The sequence below is a fragment of the Phoenix dactylifera genome, chromosome 2 (assembly GCF_051530095.1).
Source record: "Phoenix dactylifera cultivar Ajwa chromosome 2, Ajwa_hap1_PhDact_Kaust_v1.1, whole genome shotgun sequence".
Lineage (NCBI taxonomy): Eukaryota > Viridiplantae > Streptophyta > Magnoliopsida > Arecales > Arecaceae > Phoenix > Phoenix dactylifera.
The window spans coordinates 8,933,577-8,954,135 of record NC_143191.1 but is presented as its reverse complement, the minus strand read 5'-3'; the positions used below and the strand labels follow the sequence as shown (position 1 = coordinate 8,954,135).

Genomic DNA, 20,559 nt, shown 5'->3' with positions numbered 1-20,559 from the left:
ATCTGTATTGCGAATCTAATGTATAAACCTTTCATGAACCATACCATAGTATCATTTCCATTGACAAGTTAATCACCACAAAGAATTCCAACAAAAATAACTACTGCTTTCCAAATGGAGACAATGAGGATCATTATCCTGATATAATAAAGCACATACTGAATGCAAAGTATGGATAACGACAATTTAGATAAGAAAACAGAAGTATTAAAACCAAAGAGATATACCATATGGCTTCTAAAATTTTATCTGGAAAAGTTTTAAACATTCAGTTCCATTCCAGATGTATAAAACAAGTAACATAACAAGAATCGAACTATAACAAATGACTAAAGCATAAATAGCTAATCAAAAATCTTTATGAATAACTGAAATAATGCAAAAGGACAACTTGACGTTTGATTTGAGGAAGAGACAAGGTATCAGGAGCAAAAAACAAGTTCTATAGCATAACTTGCGGTCAGAGATCCCATACTTGTCTGACATGTAAACCAGCAGATGATCCCATGTCTCGTGCTAGTCGTTGAAGGACACGAAGCAACAAGCCAATAAACAGATCAATAAAATTTTTCTGAACTTCTGTCAAGGTTCTAATGATAACAAGTGCAAAGCTTATCATTGAGTTTGCATTGCTACTTTCAAGAGATATCTGAGGAGCTGTCACAGCAGCAAGATGTTTTTGTATGAGCTCTCCAACTCTTTGATACAATATTTTCACATCCTGTGGTGTACTAGCTGCTTCAAGAGGGAAAGCAGTGAACACCATTTTCAATAAGGAGCAAAGTGACTTTCCAGCATCCAACATTTTACTGTTGAAACAGGGCTCCAGTATCTGCAAAACAGCAGCTTACAAAATGAACTATATGTCAAGTTTACTATCAGCATATTAACAAGGGGAAATGGTAACCTACTTGAGAGATGTGATTTATGTTGTTCCTGATGAACAGGCGGGGCTGCTTTTCCAAGACCTTGTTCATGACATCAAGGCCCTGTGCAAGAGCAGTTGCTGGGTCTTTTGACTGAGGTGGAAGATTGCCAAGAAACTTCTCTAGATAATTGAACTTAACATTGGCATTTGGCCAGACCTCTAAAGCTTGTGTCAGTAACTCCAAAGCTTGCTTATACATAGAGGTAGCTTCCTTATCTTTAGGTTCGATCACCAATGCAACCTGTTCTTCGGATGAAGTGAAAATTTAAAATGACATTCATAAAATAAATAGCTAAATTCTAATATTGATGATATGAACAAAAACTGAAACTGGGTTGTATATTGAAGCCATTTTAGTATAGGAAGCATATTAAATTTGTTACTTCAGTGTTATGTTCTGACACCTTTGCTCGCTGTCCACCTTAGTAATGCACTAGAGACCAATTTTGAACTGGAAGCTCTTGTTTGGGCTTCGCATCAGAAAGCAGAGCAGTACTCTTCTTATTCATTTTACTACCACCTATGCAAACTGGTAAGGGAAAAACAATAGCATGAACAATTACTATCAAACTTAACCAATGGAGGTCCACTGCTCCGGCCATGTCAGGAATGCATTAAATTGCAGCAATTGGCATCCTAAAAAGTCAATAATATCAAGTTTGTGCTCCATCAACCCAGAAGGCCAAAAATTTTACCTGTTGCAGCTGAACCAATGCATTTCATCATACGAGAGCACAAGTCAATTTTTCAATTTCCAAATAGACCGTGAACAGGGAATACCAATCATCCATGCCACTACAGTTTGATTTTACACACATAAAACTTTATAAATGTTTATGAATTCACTTGGTCATAAAACACCTTAGAAACGTGGTATGAAAGAGAATCTGTTTGATATTGGTGCAATATGGAGAACATTGAGGAAGGAGGCATTGGCCTAAGACCTTACTTGTGCACTTCATGAGTGACCAGTGTAGGCCTTTCAAACCTAGCTAAAAGTGACTGTTTTGAAACAAGAAAGAAAGAAAACATATACCAGCTGAAACAAACAAAAAACAAAAAAGCTAAGTTAATACATGCTATAGAGTTGGATGATAAGAGGGATTCGGTATATATTGCCTTTAGATATTGTATAAGCATTGGATTGAACGATGATAACTATAGGAAAATAAACAAGAGCCAAGACAAATAGACAATGGACATAACGTTCCCACATGATTGACCAAACCACCTCAAATTAGGCAATACACCCATAGTCCATGGTACGCCTACCAGTCCGAACTAGACGGTACAGGGCATACCGTACCATACTAGTTCGTTACCGGTACCCACTATGGGTAGCATATTGATACTCGGTACACCAAAAAAATTACGTATCGTACCATATCGAGTTACCGACACTGCGCTAATGTAGTACCAGTACGAGATCCGATACCGAAACGGCGAACCTTACCCCATATTGTACCAAATATTCTAGTATACAGAAAGGTTCGGACATCCGATTGATGGTTGGGGCTGAACCAGAAAGATATGGGCCAAACCGATCGGTTCCACTTGGTTTCAGGCAGTATCAATTAGTTTTGGGCTTAACCATGGTATGCTGAGCCGGCCCGTACCAGCCGGTTCAGCAACGTACCGTATCGGTTCGAGCCCTGACCCATACGGCGGAGCTGTGGAAATCGGTACAGGGCCCGTAGATGCCGAACCCAACCGGAGTCAGGGAAGAAGAGAAGGAGGGAGCGAGCAGGGGAGGGAGGGAGAAGGAGAGGTCTCCGCCACCCGCGGAGGACCGCGAGGGGCCAGTGGAGGCCGAGGGGGGCAACGAAGCCCGCGGGGGGGGGGGGGGGGGGGGAGGCCGAGGACGCGGCCGCGGTTTTTAAATTTGGAGATTTTTAAGTGAAGTCGGCATTTGAAATAGGGGACACGGCCGCAGTTTTTTAATTTGGAGATTTTTAAGTAAAGAAGAAAAACGATTTGCCAACTTTACTTAAAAATCCTAAATTTTTTTCAGCGGCCACGGCCTTTGCCACGGCCCCCCGGCCTTCCCCGCCCCCCCCCCCCGGCCCTCCGCGGAGGCCTCTCATCCCTCCCTGCCCTGCTCGCTCTCTCCTTCTCTTCTTCTCCGGCTCCGTTTGGATGCGCCCACTTCCGTGGGGAAGAGCTGGCCAGTTCGGTACCGGTTTAAACCGGTCCAAACCGGAACTGTACCGGTCCGGTAGGCGACCGATACCAGTACGGCGTACCTTGGGCTTAACCAATCCCTCTCATTTCATAATATAAATCTCCCTCCCACCCCCAGTCCCATCCCCAATCCTGAACTCTCCCTCGCTAGGGTTTCCATCTCCCCTTCTCTCCCCCTTCTCATGCCTTCCAATCTCTCATTCATGCCTCCACAACTCGCCTCTTCAATGACGACCCTTGCCTCCCAGCACTTTAATGCCTTCCCCCCAAGCAGCAATGACAATTCGCTCCTCAAGGATGATGCTGTCCCCATGATCATTTCACTCCTTCCCCCTATGCTGACACTTGCAGATCCTTTCGCCACCATCCTCCATCTCAGAAACCCCATATCTATGTCATCACCAAGGGTTACTCACTAGATCCTCATAGCTTTTCCCCTCCAGCCAAAACCCAATGGGACTGTATTTGATGGGGCATCAGTATCTCACAGACACGATCTAGTGTACCATGTGTCACATACCATACCATGGATTAGTATAGCACATGCCGTGCCATGCCAAGCTAGTATTTAACCGGAAGGGATGCAGTATGGGTGCAAGGAACCTTGTACACCCCTTTCTGAATCAAGTCATTTCATATACTAAGAAACATTCAGACAAAAATGTAAAAAGCGATGAAGAAAGAAATTAGATTACAGACTCCATAAATGTAACTATTGAGAGACCAAAACTAATAAGAGATTAGTGCTTCAAAGAAATTTTGCCTTCTAGATCATAATTACACCTTTGGTGACAACAATTATCTATCACACCAAGTGGGGATACGAAAGAGGAAGCATGGGATGACCATGAGAGAGCAAGTAATATATTATAAATAATTGCTACTTCTCATCTTAACTAGCATAAGAAATTTCCCAATCACAAAGAGATATCAAAAGTTTGATTTTAAAAAAGTGAAAGAAAAATATCTTTGTAGTTTAGCCTATAAAAAATGCACCTCTCAGTTTTGCAACCACTGCCGGTTAGCCATAGGTACCCTACCTGTCATAAAAAGATCTTCAATAGTTCATAAAGAAATCCTTCTCTTTAATTTTTATAATATTAGCTCCTCGAAGAATATTTTCCTAATCTAATGCAATGTGGCATTGTCAACTTATAATGTAACTTTACAAACATATTTAGGATTGATAGAAACATGCCTAAATGCCAAAGTTGGTAATGACGCAAAAATTCAAGAGAAATTTTGACCATGTTGCATACTAGAATATTAAATAGAGGGAGCAAGTGAGTGTGCATGCATGACAGCAAAGGGACTAAAAATTTTATAAAGAACAATATAAAACTGCCAACAAAATCAAGAAAATCCAATATTGGAAAGGAATTCTTGAATTATTTCTAAAAGTTTTCAAGCTCAAAAAAAAAAAAGATTGCATTTTCACACTGCCAAGTAAAATCAGGAACAAAAAGTAACATAACTGAAGAGTCTTTTCGCAAGTTGTTTGAGAATTTTGTCATTATTAATGAGATGACCACCACATTAACAATTCGATGCTTATTATCTATCCATCACTATGTACATGTTTGCGTAGTATACCTCATTTAGTCACCATTACAAGAACCAAAGGATGACAAGTTGACAACCATCCAGTCTCAATCTTGAGAGAGAGGGTATACGTTGAATAAGCTTGTCAATAAAATATTCAGCAGCCTAATCAAAAATAGATGGTAACAAGACTCAAGTCTCTTAGTCTAAAAGAAGCAAGCTATGTGGCTGATTTTCTTCATAACCAAATGATGGAACTGAGCCAAAAAAACACTCATTGAAATGTAAAACTATAATTGTTTTATCCCAGAAACACACCATTTGAATCAAAATAAAGCATATCAATGTCCGAAATCAAACTCAGAGAAAGTAAATTTAGGAGTCAAACTTATACATGACAAAACAAAACAGTGATTTTTCATAGAAGAAAGTTAGCCCATAATGGTCGTAGAATATAACTACTTTCCAAATAATTAAATATAGTAACCTACAGAGTAATAACAGGTAAGTCCAAGAATAGTTGAGAAGATTAAAGAGAGTTTGAAGATGCTAATTTACTAAGAATTCTTCAATGAGGAAAAGGGAAGGGACATTGAAAAATTGCCTCACCCTAATGAGGAATGTGATAATCATCTCTTCCATTGCAGCATTAGGTTTATACTCCTCATCAGGTTGCCCAACAGATCCAGGAGTTTCAATATTGGGAATCGATGCTCCACCAGGTGACATAACACAAAGAGACTGCAGCCCAGGTTCAACCTTCACGCGCTTACTCAGATCATCAGGAAATGCAGAGGTATCTGGTTGGCGCTTTGAATCACCACCAACAGAACTAGGATTAAACAGGTCCATCTGATTATGGCGCTCAGTATCTGATACAATCTTCATTTCATTTTGTCTTTGCCTTTCCCAGGCAACAACTAATCCAGCAAGTTCGATGGCAAGGCGTCTATTTTCAGCAGCCGTGTTGTATGGCAATCCTAACCGGCTGAGAGAATTTACCATCTGAGGAACAAATTGTGCTCTGCAGCTATAGAAAAGGTCTGAATGGCGTACAATAAGCTGAAAAATATGAATCATATTAGGAATTGAATGGCCTTCCTCAACGAGAATTTTCTTGGTATAACGAATCCATATCGGCACACGACTTTCTCCAGGAGGTAGTCTTCGAGGAAGTGCAGGCATTAGAATATCAAGAGCCTGTTTAACCAGCAACTTATTCTCTGGTTGGCAAGTTCTCAACAGAGCAATAAATACCTGCAAAGAGAAGATTTCATTCCCAGAAAATTGATATTGATACAAGAATAAGATATTTCAATACAAGGTGAACTAGATGTATGAAATCAAAAGTTTATTCCAACATCTAAACCAAATTGAAGAGGAACGTAATATACAAACTGCTGCTATATAAAATAAATTTGTATGACTCTATACAGTCTTGTGCAGAGGTCTTATCCATCAGATAAAATAGACCACTCTAATAGTAGAAATAATTATAATTGACTCTAATTCCAGCTGCCATCTGATTCAGGAGACTATATATTTCAGTTTTCAGAAAAGAATGGTCAAGTTTTCGTTCCAGTATAAAAGCTTTTAGGTGCATTGAGCATCCACCCATAATGGTCTGAGCCTGCTTAAGCCAAAGGCAGATGTCATCAAGAGTCCAGCAGCTTTTCCCTCGAACAAAGTTGCAAGCTGCTTGAGACACTATAGGGGCTTCTGAAAGATTACATTACCTGAGAATAATTTGGAGATCAATTAGTTAAAAGGAAAGAATCAAGAATTACAAGAGAATTTTCCAATGAGTTGGAGAACCATGTTGTCTATGTCATAAACTCAGCTCCAAGAGTGTGAGTGAGTCAGCCAGACCCATATCCTACCCATTTTGACTAAATTTAGACCCAACCTGTACCTTATGCTGAGAGCAATCAGTCACAATTTTGACATTCGGGACAGTTAAGGTTGAGAAGTTCGAAATTTGGAAAAGAAATCCTAAAATTTTCGGAACATCATCGACATCATGATGTTTAGAGATAATAGGTACGTGAATTGATCACAACCATTATAATTTCATAACAAAGTCAGTTATAAGCTTTTATATTACATCATCACTGAATCTAAGGATTTTTAGCTTGTTACTCCAAATAAGAAAAAAATTCGGCTAAAGAAAACTCTTTATGGATGACATTAAGTTATCTTCAAAATTTTCAAGCTCAACAAAAGCAATATCTTGAATATATATAAATAATTCTTTAGGGAAGGGAAGGAGCGGTATGAGCTGCCCTGTTATTAGTCCACTGAGAAGAGTACCTGAAAACACAAGGCACCAGGAACAATAGAAAGTAAGGTCCAGGCCATGGTATGCCAAACCAAACCGAACTGCCCGGTTTATCCCGAACCGAACCGGCAATCGGGACGGCTCAGCCCGTTTTTTCGGTTAATGAGGAGAACTGCTCCAAACCAGGTAGTTCGGAGTGGAACTGGTGCGAACATCTCGGTTCCTACTAATATGAGCCAGTTCAGGCCCCCTTCTCATTTTCCTTCACCCCCCCCCCCCCAAAAAAAAAACAACCCATTTCACCAAAAAGCAGATGATTTTAACGACTAAAGGCTAGATCCAACACAAAACAAGGTAAGGTAGCTCTCCCCCACCTCATTTCTTTTTTTTTCTTTTCAACATCAAAACATGCTGAAAAAAATGAAAAATAAGGAAAGGTCATGAAATTTTCTTTATTTTGGCATGATTTCATAATATGTTGTAGATCTATGGATGATCTACACAATGAAACTAAAATTTTTAATTTTCATTAAATTTATAAGTTCTAAATTAAAGTATATATTTTTTGGATTAAAAAATTAAAAATAAATCCAAAAAATAATTGAAAAATTAGAACCTTGTTTAGGGGCATGCAATCTACTCTTGACCTAAATTTAGGATCCATTAAATCAAGTTTGAATACTATGTATTAGATAATTTAGAAGCATTTTCTGAAGTAGAAAATATATTTTTTCATCATAATGAAATTTTACTATTTTTAAATAATTAATAAACTGATGTTCTTGATAAACTTGCTTAAATAGATCCATCAAGGAAAGATGCAAAGCATGATATTGGTTTGGATCATGAGTAAACGCTCTCAGATCGGCACTACTGGAGGTGCAGCTCGTACAACACAGAGTTCAAGGAAGGCGGGATAACCAGGTTGAAGCAGCACCTAGCTGGTGTTTATTCCGATATATCTATGTGTCGGAATATCCATAGGAGATTCAGCAGCTAATAAAGAAATACTTCACTGATTTGAGAATAGCAAAGGAGAGGATTGTGTACAAAAAGACGGTGGACCGCCGAGCAGCAAACCCACTTTCTTATCACTCCAAGAAGTCAGAGAAGGCCTCCATTCCAGATGATGAGAAGGCACAAATCCAGATTGCCATTCAGACAAGCCTAGATGATCAGTGGCAATAAAATGAGGTGGCCAAGCATAAAGGTCGATTTAGGCCCTCATACTACAAATCGGGTTTTGATTTCGCGACCTACAAGGTAGATACAAAGTTCAGAATGACCTCAGTTAGAAAGGTCGTCAGTAGAAGCAATGGTCGTATTGCATCTTTGCCAGCTTTTGGTAGTAAAAAGAAATTCTCAAGAGAGATTCCACCTAGAGCCACCATCTATGATATAGATCCACATGGCTTTCCCATCAGGGATTCAAAGCAATAGAGGGTTGATACCATGATGAAGAAGAACAATAAATAAAATATATGGTGAGCTATTGGATTCTAGTTCTACTTCAGCCACATACAAGTAAATGTGGCAGGCTACACGTACCATAAGTTTGTCATGTTCCCCATATAGGCTGCTAGTTTAAGTGTAGATCCTCCAGAATCGAAGAACATCTATAGTGAGCTTATTGGCAACAAGTAGGAGCTACCGAAGTAAATTGCCTCATACCAGAACAAGTAGCCCACATATGGACTGACGATGATGTGTGATAGTTAGATCAATCCTATCCGGAGGAGCATCAACTTCTTGACATACTGTGACATGAAGACTTTCTTCCAGAAATTAGTTGTGCTTCCAATCAGGTGCACAATGCCATATACATTCTCAAATTAATAAGATGATTGACTAGGTAGAAAATGAGAATGTTGTGTAGTTCATCACTGATAATGGGATACAATATAAAGCCGCCGGAGAGATCATGATGGATCGACGGCCATATATTTTCTAGACTCCATATGCTGCATATTATATCGACCTCATGTTGATAAAGATTGAAAAAATTTGTAGAATGCAACAGATAGTAGAGACAACCCAGTCCATCAACATTTTTATTTATAACTATACATGTGTCCAAGTGTGACACGATTTGCTACAAACTACAATGCACTTAATAGCCTTCTTAAAAGACGCGAGCCTACGTCGGATGTTTGTAAGTGCTGAGTGGCAAAAGAGTACATTTGAGAGGGACGACACTGAGGAGAGCCATATGGAGAACTTGGTGGTGAGGCAAACATTTTGGTAACAGGCCGAAAACATAGTAAAGCCTATCTAGCCATTATATGAAGGGCTTCAAACTATGGACAACAAGAGGTATCCCTAGATGAGCTTTCTATATCATATGATAGAGAATCATATCAGGGAGAGATCTGAAGCATGCCCAAAAACACATCAATATCATTGAGCAGAGGTGGAACTACTAGATAGGTAGGAAGTTGCATCTAGCAAATAAGCAAGAACATTGAAACTTTGACTGCTCTTGTACTTATACAATTTTACTAAAACAATTACAAACTCTATCTACAACTTATTGTCTGAACCCGAAGTTCCAATACACCATACCTAAGATCGATATAGACGAGAAACTTCTGGTCATCCTACATAATATGATCTACAAGATGCAACCTGATGCAAAAGTCGTGGCCCTATATCTACAAGAGATAAGTTAACTTAAGTAGCATGCATAAGTTAACTTAACTCATATCTTCAATCATTAATATATTATAACGTCTCTTTTTCACAGATAAAAATACTTAGGGAGGACACTGACAGCTTTGGAGTCTCGGCAACTATCATAAATAAGAAAATTATAAATCCAAATATATTACATATCAATGATAACTATTACTTAATATTTTATAGTTACTAAGATAATAATATCTTATATGAAAGATTCTTTAATACTTTTGCAGCTGAATGGTGGATTCATTTTAGTTTGTCGGCAAAAAATCTTAAGTATCTAGACATCCAGCTCTTCTTCCAAACGGTCTTCTCGAGTGGTCATGAGCGCAACTAATCCACCTTCGCCCCATATCCATAGCTAGCAAAGAAACTGTCTGACACAAAGCCGCCTTAACGATCTCGTATATGTCCACTACAATTTGAGGCTAAAGCTGAAGTGCATTCGGAAGAAATCAGAGCTGACGTATATGAATCCAATCCACAATGCTTTTGCTCAAGATGAGGATGATCCCGTAATCAAATGGCTTGTGGACCAGCAGCAGGAGCCGAAGCTTGATGAGCCAAGATCGCCTCTGCGACCGCCTAGTTTCATAACCAACAAGATTAGGATAGACGCAGAGTAATGGGCAGATCGCAACATTCTACACATGCTTCTAGCTGATTAGCCACAACCATAAGGATTAGGAGGGAACCAATCATCACATGACTACATGTTCGAGACATTCTTTCAGAAAAATGATCGAGAGTTGTTTAGACAAGACACCATGCTTCTCGATCGACTCAGGATAGTGACAGCCATCCTTCCAGCATAACCAGAGAGGGGCATAAAAGAAAAGCAGGCAGCGGCCCAACGCAGCCGAAAAGAAAAAAAAAAGACAGTTGCAACCTAGATAGAGAGAGTGGAGTCAATTCATCAAACTCAGAGATCAGAAAAAGTAATAATGACAGTTCTGGTGATCATGGATTTGATAGCCATGTAGGAAGTGGAGGATATAAAGCTATCATTTATGAGACAGCTGTGAGGTGGTCTTCAATTCACCAATATTTCAGTTTATGCATGCTACACAGGATAGGGACCAGGTGCAGCTACAAGCAGCATATGACCTATACAGATATGGATATGGTGGGTTTGAGGCATCGTCTTCCAGCAACTACTATCCTACATAGTCTGGCGCGCCTTATGGGTCGGATTTTACTGCCGACAAATTCAGATAGACCCCTCCATAGCCTATTATCAGCCAAAGGATACCTTCCAAAGCTAGAGCTTTAGTGAGAGATGCGAGACCAGCTATAACCTAAACCGTGTACCTTATAAAATGAGCGTACAGGACTATAATGCCCTTGGTTAGAGGGATGGGCTGATATGCTTCCTAATTATGGTAATGATCTCGATATCTACGAGTGACAACGCCACTTGACGAGATTTCAGATGTTGATATGTATGTTGTACTTTAAATACAACTAATTGATTATATCATTGTATGTTTTTTTATTTCACCAACTGATTTTAGAATATTTGATGCGACTTCTTTTGGCGTGCAAAGCTAGGATCAATGGCCTTTTCTTCTACAATTTGGTTTCAACCTGATGGTCAAGCAAAAAGCTAGAGGTATCAAATCAATGATACAGATTTGCCAAATTTTTGCCGCCCTAAGGTACCATTGTTTCAGAGCAATAGCACAATAACATAGAAAAATCACTCCAAAATGTCAAGAAACATCATTTAATGTGTACCAGGTCATAAAAACATCAAAAAACATCAAGAGACACCAAATTAAAATTAAAATCATTCAAAAATAAAAAAAATACTTTTCATTAAATCTTTAAAAAATAAATAAAATAAAATAAGGACTTGCCAGCTCGAAACCGGCATGCAACCTTGGTCCAAGTGCCACAGTTTTTCATGTTCCTAGAATCAAGGTCTGCCGTACCGGTACCGGTCGGCATACCGGTGGCGTCCCGGACCGGTACGAAATCGGTCCCGTACCGGTCCGAACCGGTGGCGTGCCAGTCCGAACCGGTGGCGTGCCGGTCCGAACCGGTTCTTCAACAATAAATTACCGGTACCGGATTTCACGCTGATCCGATACCGGTCCCAGGCCGGACCGGTATGTACCAGCCCGTACCGGCCAGTACGGACCGGTACGACACACCATGCCTAGAATAAACATTCAAATTTTCTTATTATACATTTCTTTTCTCATAGGTCATTTTCAGGGTTGTTGTCGCACCCACCCGCCTACCCATGCTCACGATATATTAAAATAAAAATAAAGCCGAATGGTGCATTGTATTGCAATTTATTTGCAAAATCAGAAAAAAAAATTTGAACTATTCATGATGTGGCGACAGAGAAGCAAATAAATGGCAGAACAATTCCTTGAGTTCCGTGTCATGAATAATTCATGATTTTTGGAAAAATTGGGGAATATTTTGATTATGAGAGCCACAGCTTGAGCATGGGTGCCACATTAAGACCAATCCTCAATTGGGTTAATTGTAGATCTTAGGGAAGTGGACCCAGCCCAATTGGAAACAGAAGGAACCAATCCAACCAAAGATCTAGTTTTCAAACAACCTCTAAGGTTATTCTGATTCAACATGACATATAAATACAATACTAGAAAAAGCAACAGAAAATACTTTTCCACAAATTGAAATATTTTTGAAGAAAATAGCAATGATTTCATGTGAGAGGAGCAGAACAGCTAAATTTGCAAATCTACAGGACATGCAACAATACATTAGTAAAGTTTGTTGCTAGAGGAATACCTGGAGGATAATCTTTTCAGGTGCTTGATAGGCTTCTAAGAAATGACAAACATTGACAAAAGCCCACTGTTTACTAGAATTATCTTCACGCTTGAGATGATTCCAACCAAATTTAATAAGCTCCTTGCGATGATGAACAAGATCACTTTGTAGATACTTCAAAAGTAATGTAGCAAGCTGTAAAAGTTCAATCCTCAGGGGCTCATCGTACTCAGAACTCACCTACAAACAGAAGCAGGAATATATAATTCTAAAACATGCAACAAAAGTTCGAAGACAGTTATAAGAATTAAAAACAAGTCAAGGGAAATATCTCATCATTCAAACACATAAAGAACCACCTCTTCAGGAGGATCAAGAAGTTTCTCAACAATTGTTTTTATTACAGAAGGATCAACAACTTCCCAACTTTGGCCATTTTGAAAAGAGTGTGCTAACATCGGAAGAATGAGTATTTGCATGGCCACAACCAAGTGATCTTGTCCATATTGTTTGGACTGAAAGATATTCAAGAAGTGCAAGAGAATTGTTTTCTTTAAGTTGGGAGCATATCCTTCAGCAACCTGAATCCCATTAGCAACAAGGAGCACCGGTGAGACTACATTGACGCAGAGAAGATATAATAAAAATAGATGAGTTTTATGCTAAATTAAATTAACTGCTTACCTCAATGACATAAAATTCCTTCAGAAAAGTATAGTCAATACGGCTATGGAACAAGAATATTGATAGCATGTCAAAGAGGGCACCAACTTCAGATCTATCATGCCTCAAATAATTAAGGAAACATTTGACAAGCTGCTTACTTTCCTTCACCTGTACATTTTAGACAAGACCACATTTAAGAAGAGTCACCAAATAAATACCAGAAAATCACTTCATATATGCCAATTGCTCTAATTCAAAGACAGGAGAAATGGCTCATGAATGTTAATGTATCAAAAGCTAAATAAATTGAATCATAGATGTCCATCTACTACAATATTTCATGCTTTTCTTTTTTATTGGAATCCAAAAAGGGTGTAGCTAATAATCTATGTCATAGCCCTCTGATATAATTCATGCGACAAACTGCTGAAGAATCCTTATACAAGTATTCAAGATTATTACCAGTATTACCAGATGAAAAAACAAAAGAAAGAAAACGTAAAACATCATAATAAGGTAACCAATAGCTTCTAAGTTTTCCAGATGATTACCAGCATATGAGTTTCCTGCAAGTTCAGCAATATACAAGTATCTAGGCATCAATATGCATTAGTTTGCACCTTAAGTTACATACTGTGTTGGCCAAGTATGGGCTGGGGGATATGGGTTACTACCTCTTTATCATGCATAACAAACATACTAATCAGTGGAAACTGACATTTCTCTTGTTTTTTTCTCTTTTAGCCCAGGCACATGACAAGCACAGCAAGGAAATGTATGGTACCATTCTGGACTAACTTATGACTCTCACATAAATCTAGCACATGATACATCAATCCTTGCCAAGGATTGCTATGTCGGAACTGGGGCCTAGACCAATTGCCCAGCGGCACGAGTTGGTACGCCCTGTGCCATTCCGTGTCGGGCCCACACCGACACAGTAGAAGGGGTAGGGAAGAGGGAGAATGGGAGAACGGAAGAAAGAAAAGGAGAGAAAGAGAAGGTGTAGATAGGAAGGGAGAGAAACAAAGGGTGGCAGATATCCGGTGAAGGCTTGCGGAGGGCCGACGAGCTGCACGGAGGGGCAAAGTTTGCCAACTTCACTTAAAAATTTTGAAAATAAAAAGGAACGCCGGACGCGAAGCCCCTCCTCCGCCCCTCCGCGCAACTCTCTGGCCCTCCGCCAGCCGGCCGCCACCCTCCCACTCTTCCTCTCCCTCTCCCTCCCCTCCCCCCCTCTCTCTCTTTTTCTCTCTTTCCTTCTCGTTCTCCCCTTCTGTCGCCAGTTTCTCGTTTTGGTTGCTGAAACCGTCCCGATCTACCGCCGGTACGCTCGGTACGCCCCGAACCGAATAGTTCGGGACAGTTCCGCTGACCATGATCCTTGGTAATATCTGCACAATTAATGCAAATAAGTTTGAAATTATTTTTGTTTGCATGCAGTAAAAAATCATAATATTAGTTTGTATGACAGATTAACAGCAGTTAGCAATTGATACCTTAGATCATTTACGATTATTTCTACATATTGGCTCACAGCTTAATTTTTTTAAGTGTTCTATACAGTAGCATAATGAAAGGAGAATTGATTTATATTGGAAAATTTTAATAGGGATTCATATTTTACTGCACCTAGTAGCAAAATGTTTTTCAGGACCACATATCCCCCCATGCCGATGTGAGCCAAATGCTGATACTTGACAACCAGCATAGGCATTATAAGCAATATTTAATCCTTAGACCATTATGCAAGTACATAAGATATCTACTGATTGTACATAATTTATTCTAAGCAAGGTCCACCATCTCGGTACAAGATCCAACATCGGCACCATTTAGTGCAGTGTCGGTATACCCAATATGGGGTCGGTTCACATACTAAGACTCGGTATGGCCCCCATACCAAAAATGGTACTGATACAGTATGGCACACCCAGTTCGCGGCGGTAAACACCGGTCTTGGGGAATCATGCTTCCTAGATTAATTTTGCAAAATGTAACTCCCACCATACCTAAAGGTCAAAGCCAAGAGTGCTACCGTAAGATATATTTAAGGATATTTTGTTAGTTCAACAAATAATCTTGCTGCACTGCTGACCACAATTCGATGACTACTTTTTTTATAAGCAGCTTCCAGGAAAACAAGCCCAATACAGATAAGAAATGCCAGCAAGCCAACAAAAGCATTGGAAAATGGGTTTTGTAGTAGAGCTATAGCGAACACAAATGGAGGAAAAGCAATGAAGTGCAGATAAAAATAGTATAATCATGTCTCAATAAAATCCTATGGACATAGCAAGGCTCAAAAGGAAGAGGGACTTCATTTTGTTTACAAGAATTTCTACAAAAGAGAGAATTTGAGAAAACTGGACCAAATTAGAAACTCCTTAACCTGAAAATGTGCTTGAGATAAGAAGTTAGCTCTTCATAAAAATTTAATGGAGAAGAAAGACATGCCTACTTGACCCAAATGCATGGGACAATGTCCTGTCAATTACATTTATGTTGACAGACATATCACCTACCAATTCCCTTCCATTATACAAGAACTAATTTCTCACACAGTCTGCTTATAGAAGGAAATAACATAAGGAACTCCCATGAGAGATACAGATAGAGACAGATACTGACAGACAGACAGACAGACAGAGAAAAAGGGAAGGAAAACATACCTGCCTTAAACTTAATTCCTGTTCATTTTGTAAACGAGCAATCCTTGCTGGTGATTTCCAAACAAGTAATAATATGTCAAATACAACACGATTACCATGCAGCCATTCAGGCATTAATTTGACTAAAGTAGAGATAAGCTCCAATCCATTAAAGTAACCATCAGAACATGCACCCAGTTTTACTGAAGGTGGACCAACAAAATTGTCAGAGATGGGGTTAATAAGGCCTTCATCATTCGAAGAGCCAGGTTGTGCCATGGATTCTTTAGCCTGTGGGTAAAATTGTGGAAAAGCACTGGCAAGTATTTTTTGCGGTGACTTAGCAAGTTCTTCTCTTAAAGGCTGACCAGCATCCGAGCAAATTATATACATAAACCTAGAAAAAAAAAAGTTTAGAGCAGAAGAAAACTAAAATACTGATCTATCTCCCATCTATCACTTCTCTATCAATTAATTATACAATCCTATGCTTACCGTCTGAAATATTTGGGATGACCTAATCGAGCAAGAAAATAGTCTACAGCATCTGTGGCATAACGATTTAAAAATTTGGTAAGTGGTAGACGATAAGGACTGTTGATTTCACTATAAAACTGTCCCTGGGGAAGTGCCCCTTCCAGATCGATTATAATAGTCACAAGTTCATCCAGGAACTTCCCAGCTGCCGGAGGGAGCAGATGAAAAAGTTCAATCATGGCTGCAGATGACAAGACACAATCAGAAACCAACAGGGAAGTAGCAGAAACCGAACAAGAAGCAAGCTAGAATACCTGCTGCAACCTTCGGCTCATCTCCACTCTTCCAGGCCTTGGAACTTTGTACAAGCTTTTCAGGTTCCAGCCATTTCTTCAAGTGATCCAATAACTTGACTCCCAAAGTGACATTAAACCAATTGGATAGAAGTTCGAGCAGACGAGCCAAACCTTGTAGCAAGGGCATGGTAAGACTTTTTGGATGTGCTAAGTTAACCAAGATGGGCCTCAGGCTGCTCTGCAAAAGATCCTTTGGCATCCTTTGTTGCTGAATAACCTATAAAGCAATTTTTAACAAGTTTACATTACAAACAGAAGATAAAACATTATATGAAACATGATATAGCCTATAGATGAAATATGAGGCATTTAAAGTACATCAAGGTTGGTTAGTTGAACAGAAAAACCATGAGTGAAACAAAAACATACTAAATTGAAAACAAAAGGAAAAATATTAGAACCTGACGAAGCCCTTCCTTTGCAACAGCAACAATCTCTGGGGTTCGACAAGTAAGAGACTTGAAAAACATCGCAATGATCTTTGCACGCAATTCAGCATAATTTGGTGTCTTCAGATCAGCCCAAGCCATCGCAGTACAAAGCAGTTCAATGCACACTGTCCGAAGTTTGTTAAATGAAGTCACCACTTTGGGAATCATTAACTTTGTCACCCATACAGTTTCATCAGCCTCAGCAATTTGTAGTGCTTCTTGCAAGAAATTGACTAGCTCCGGAGTCAACTTGAGAAGAGGCGGCCTCAATGCAAGGCAAAAGTTCAGAGCTGTTACTGTACCAACCTGTAAAAGAAATAGAATCAACTTCTATAATTCTAAGGCAAATAAGAAAAGGCTATGAATTACGAAGTCACTTGTCAGTGGATAGTAATAGTGGATACTTGTTGCTCGACATTCTTTGACCGTAGTGGCCGCATTATGAGAGGCTGAAACATAGGTTGATAAAAAGGTTCAAGTAACTCAGACACCTCACTACCAGTCCTGCTAGCTAGAAGCGCCAAGCATGATTGCACGTTCTTTCTTACAATGATAGATGCATTTGGGTTAAAGAGCTCCACAGCAAGAAATTCGACAACTCCCTGAAAACTATTTCTGCGAGCTTCATTGTTTGCTTCATCCACATTATTTACCACACGGAGAACCTGAGAAAGGACCTGACTTGTCTCTTCCTGCTCTTTATTAGCACGCATTGGTAGTCTTTTGAGAACATATATAAGACTGCGCACTATTCTCACTTGGAAAATGCATAAAGTCTCAACAGAGACTTTGCCAACTAAAGCCCCAAGCCCCATTACACCTCCAATTTGAGCTTGCCAAGTACTTCCATAACAACAATGGATAAGACGAGGCAAAAGTTGTTCAAATACAGGAACTCGGACACTCGGGGGTGGTGAATATACAGGATTCAGTGATGGACTTGAAACCATCATTGGCGTCCCAGGACCACCCCTTGAACTCAGCGCACCAGAATGCTTTGCTCGTGCAAGAAAAATAAGTGTTTCAGCAAACGCATTCAAAGCAGTAAGAGCAGCCTTAGCATGGAGCCGGTTATCACTGGCAAGTACATCTGCTAATGCATCCAAGAAAATAAGAGGATCCAACTCCTTAAGATTAGAGGAAGTACTACCCCTTGATCTGGAACTCATGCTACTGCCTGATGAGAGCACAGAACCAACATGATGCCCTACTGTGGGAGAAGAATTAGCTGAAGAATATTCAACATGGAAAAGCATCGCAAAATGACGACAGACATTAACAATAAATTCATCATTTGTGTCTTGCAGTTCAGGATCTGCAGTGGCTGCGATAGTGGTCATCAAGAGAGTTTTGAAAACAGATTTCTCAGCCATTAGTTGAGTTTTTGTCTTCACACCCAAATCAACCTGTCAAAAAGGATTATTTTACAATATAGTCAATGAATTACAAGGTCAAGAAGATCCTACAAAGTAACTAGATTGAAGATCAGTAGTTTAAGATCCTTATAAGGTTCAAGATGATCTATACCTCATGCATATAACAATCAGTACAAGCAATATAATTTTTATGCAATAGACATGCACAATTAGGATATTGCATAGCAATATGATGGCAAAAAAAAAGAGCAGTTAAAAGTTAGATAAAGAGAATATTCAGGACTCAGAAGCATACTACGAACATAACTAAGCCTGCTATACCTAGTAAACTCAAAATCTCAAATACAACCTCTGTGATCCATCAGGTCTATTAAAAGTAAAAAAGAAATTAAATCAAGAAAGTTGAGAGAAGTGTTGATACCAGTGCCAATGTCTATAAAAAGAGCAGGCTAGTCATCAAGTTTAGTAATTACCAAGTGATCCAAATTGCTAATTTATGGTCATAAGCAAATCATCAAACTTTTCAGTAGTATTGAAGAGTTATGAATTAGGATTATTCTAGTTTACTAAACTGAGTAGCAAGTTAACCACATGGAGCTCTGCCAGTGTTTGCATGAAATTACTTAAAAAAATTTCTTAGCTTATGATTCGCATTCTTATTAGAACTCTTTCAAAACCAAGTACAGCCTAAACGGTCATTATCCATGCTTCATGGAGATCTCTTGGAACCAAGGACTTATGAACCAATACTAGTAGGTGTACCGGTCAGCCACCAGACCGGTTCGGTACCGGTTCGAACTGGTACCACTGGTTCGACTTGGTTCACGCATCCAAAAGCCCAAAAAAATTTGGCCTAGCCAGTACGAACAGGGACAGGCCAGTATCGTTTTTTAACGCCGAACCGAACTGGTTCGTTACGAGCTGAACCGGCTGGACAAGCCGGTTCAGCATTTCTTGCTTGGAACTATCAGTATTCCCAAGGGAAATAGCTCAAAAATAATTTATCGATGCTTCATCGAGTTCTCCTTTGGAAGAATGAAATTTAATAATGTATCTGCCGCAATAAACTCTAAGTCCTTAACAAATTTAATACAAGCACAGGTACACAAATTTACTTAATTGGGTTCTAGCAGGCTGGCATTTCCCTCATTCAAGTCAATGGCCAAATGACTTCATTCTTGAGTTTATCATACAAATCAATAATTGCTGGACTAGTAAACTATACTTAGGTCATTAAAAGAAAGTTCTCTCCATAAAATTTATCTCATAAATCATAATGGTTAACCCAGCCAAAATTAATCTATAAACTATATAACCAAAAAGGATATTTCCTTCCCAAACCTCATCCTAGCCACTACACGATAAAGTTGTCTATGCACCCAGATTCTGCAGTGTGCCTTTTAAGAAATGATAAGTAACACATATATGCTCCCACTGCCACCACTCAGTGCCCTCAGCCCCTTCTATTCTAATTGTCTCCTTTTTGTATATATTACCTACTTTAGCCTGATTGTCTCCCCTTTCTCTGACCAAAATGAAAATGCATAAAAGCCAATTCATCATTAACCCCACAATAATTGGACCACCACTGAAAAAGATATTTCCATTAAAATAGAAATGATATTTTGGGAATAATTAGCTATCATAATTGCTATTTTTATCCACCATGAAAAAACAATGGCAAAAGAAAGGGGCCACTTGATTTTATCATTGCACATGATTAAAACGTCAATTTTTTAAGTGACATGATTAAAAATTTAAAATATATTATTCTAATTGGCCATTAAATTTTTGGAGGTCCCTTGCATTCACATATGTTTTTCACAAACAGTAATTATTTAGCAAATATAAAAAAAAATTGTTATTTCTCGATTATGGCCTGTCATTTCTCATGAACAGCAGTTATACGGGTTGTTAAACATCATCTCATTTCAAAAAATCTGCTCAAGTTTTGGCTGGGCAAATGACAGGTGTTATTAACATTATAGCACCAAGTAATTACTCAATAGGTGTGTTTTAATAAGATATGTTGGCAATATCAAAGGCGTGCATACAATATAGTTTCTTCCACTATGTAACAGCCATCATAACAGGATAAGGTCTAAAGAAGGACTGGAATTAGAAAAACATGTCAATATATATACACACACACACATATATATATACACATATATATATATACATACTTGTCTCAAGTGGATGTCCAATCAGATCTGGTCAAGTCTACATTTGGACAA

General features: G+C 39.0%; 1 protein-coding gene across 1 annotated transcript in view; it reads right to left on the bottom strand.

Annotated features, from left to right (window-relative positions):
- The window catches only part of LOC103710945 (uncharacterized), a 62,843-nt gene that overhangs the window by 9,078 nt on the left and 33,206 nt on the right, over positions 1–20,559 (bottom strand). Inside the window, exons 14-24 of the mRNA XM_008796878.5 lie at positions 17,351–18,352; positions 16,917–17,252; positions 16,474–16,732; positions 16,178–16,400; positions 15,704–16,079; positions 13,050–13,199; positions 12,725–12,946; positions 12,384–12,605; positions 5,261–5,908; positions 912–1,169; positions 476–832 (exon numbers count right to left, since the gene is read on the bottom strand). Coding sequence (XP_008795100.2) covers positions 476–832; positions 912–1,169; positions 5,261–5,908; positions 12,384–12,605; positions 12,725–12,946; positions 13,050–13,199; positions 15,704–16,079; positions 16,178–16,400; positions 16,474–16,732; positions 16,917–17,252; positions 17,351–18,352 — 4,053 coding nt within the window. The remainder of the gene's footprint in view (positions 1–475; positions 833–911; positions 1,170–5,260; positions 5,909–12,383; positions 12,606–12,724; positions 12,947–13,049; positions 13,200–15,703; positions 16,080–16,177; positions 16,401–16,473; positions 16,733–16,916; positions 17,253–17,350; positions 18,353–20,559) is intronic.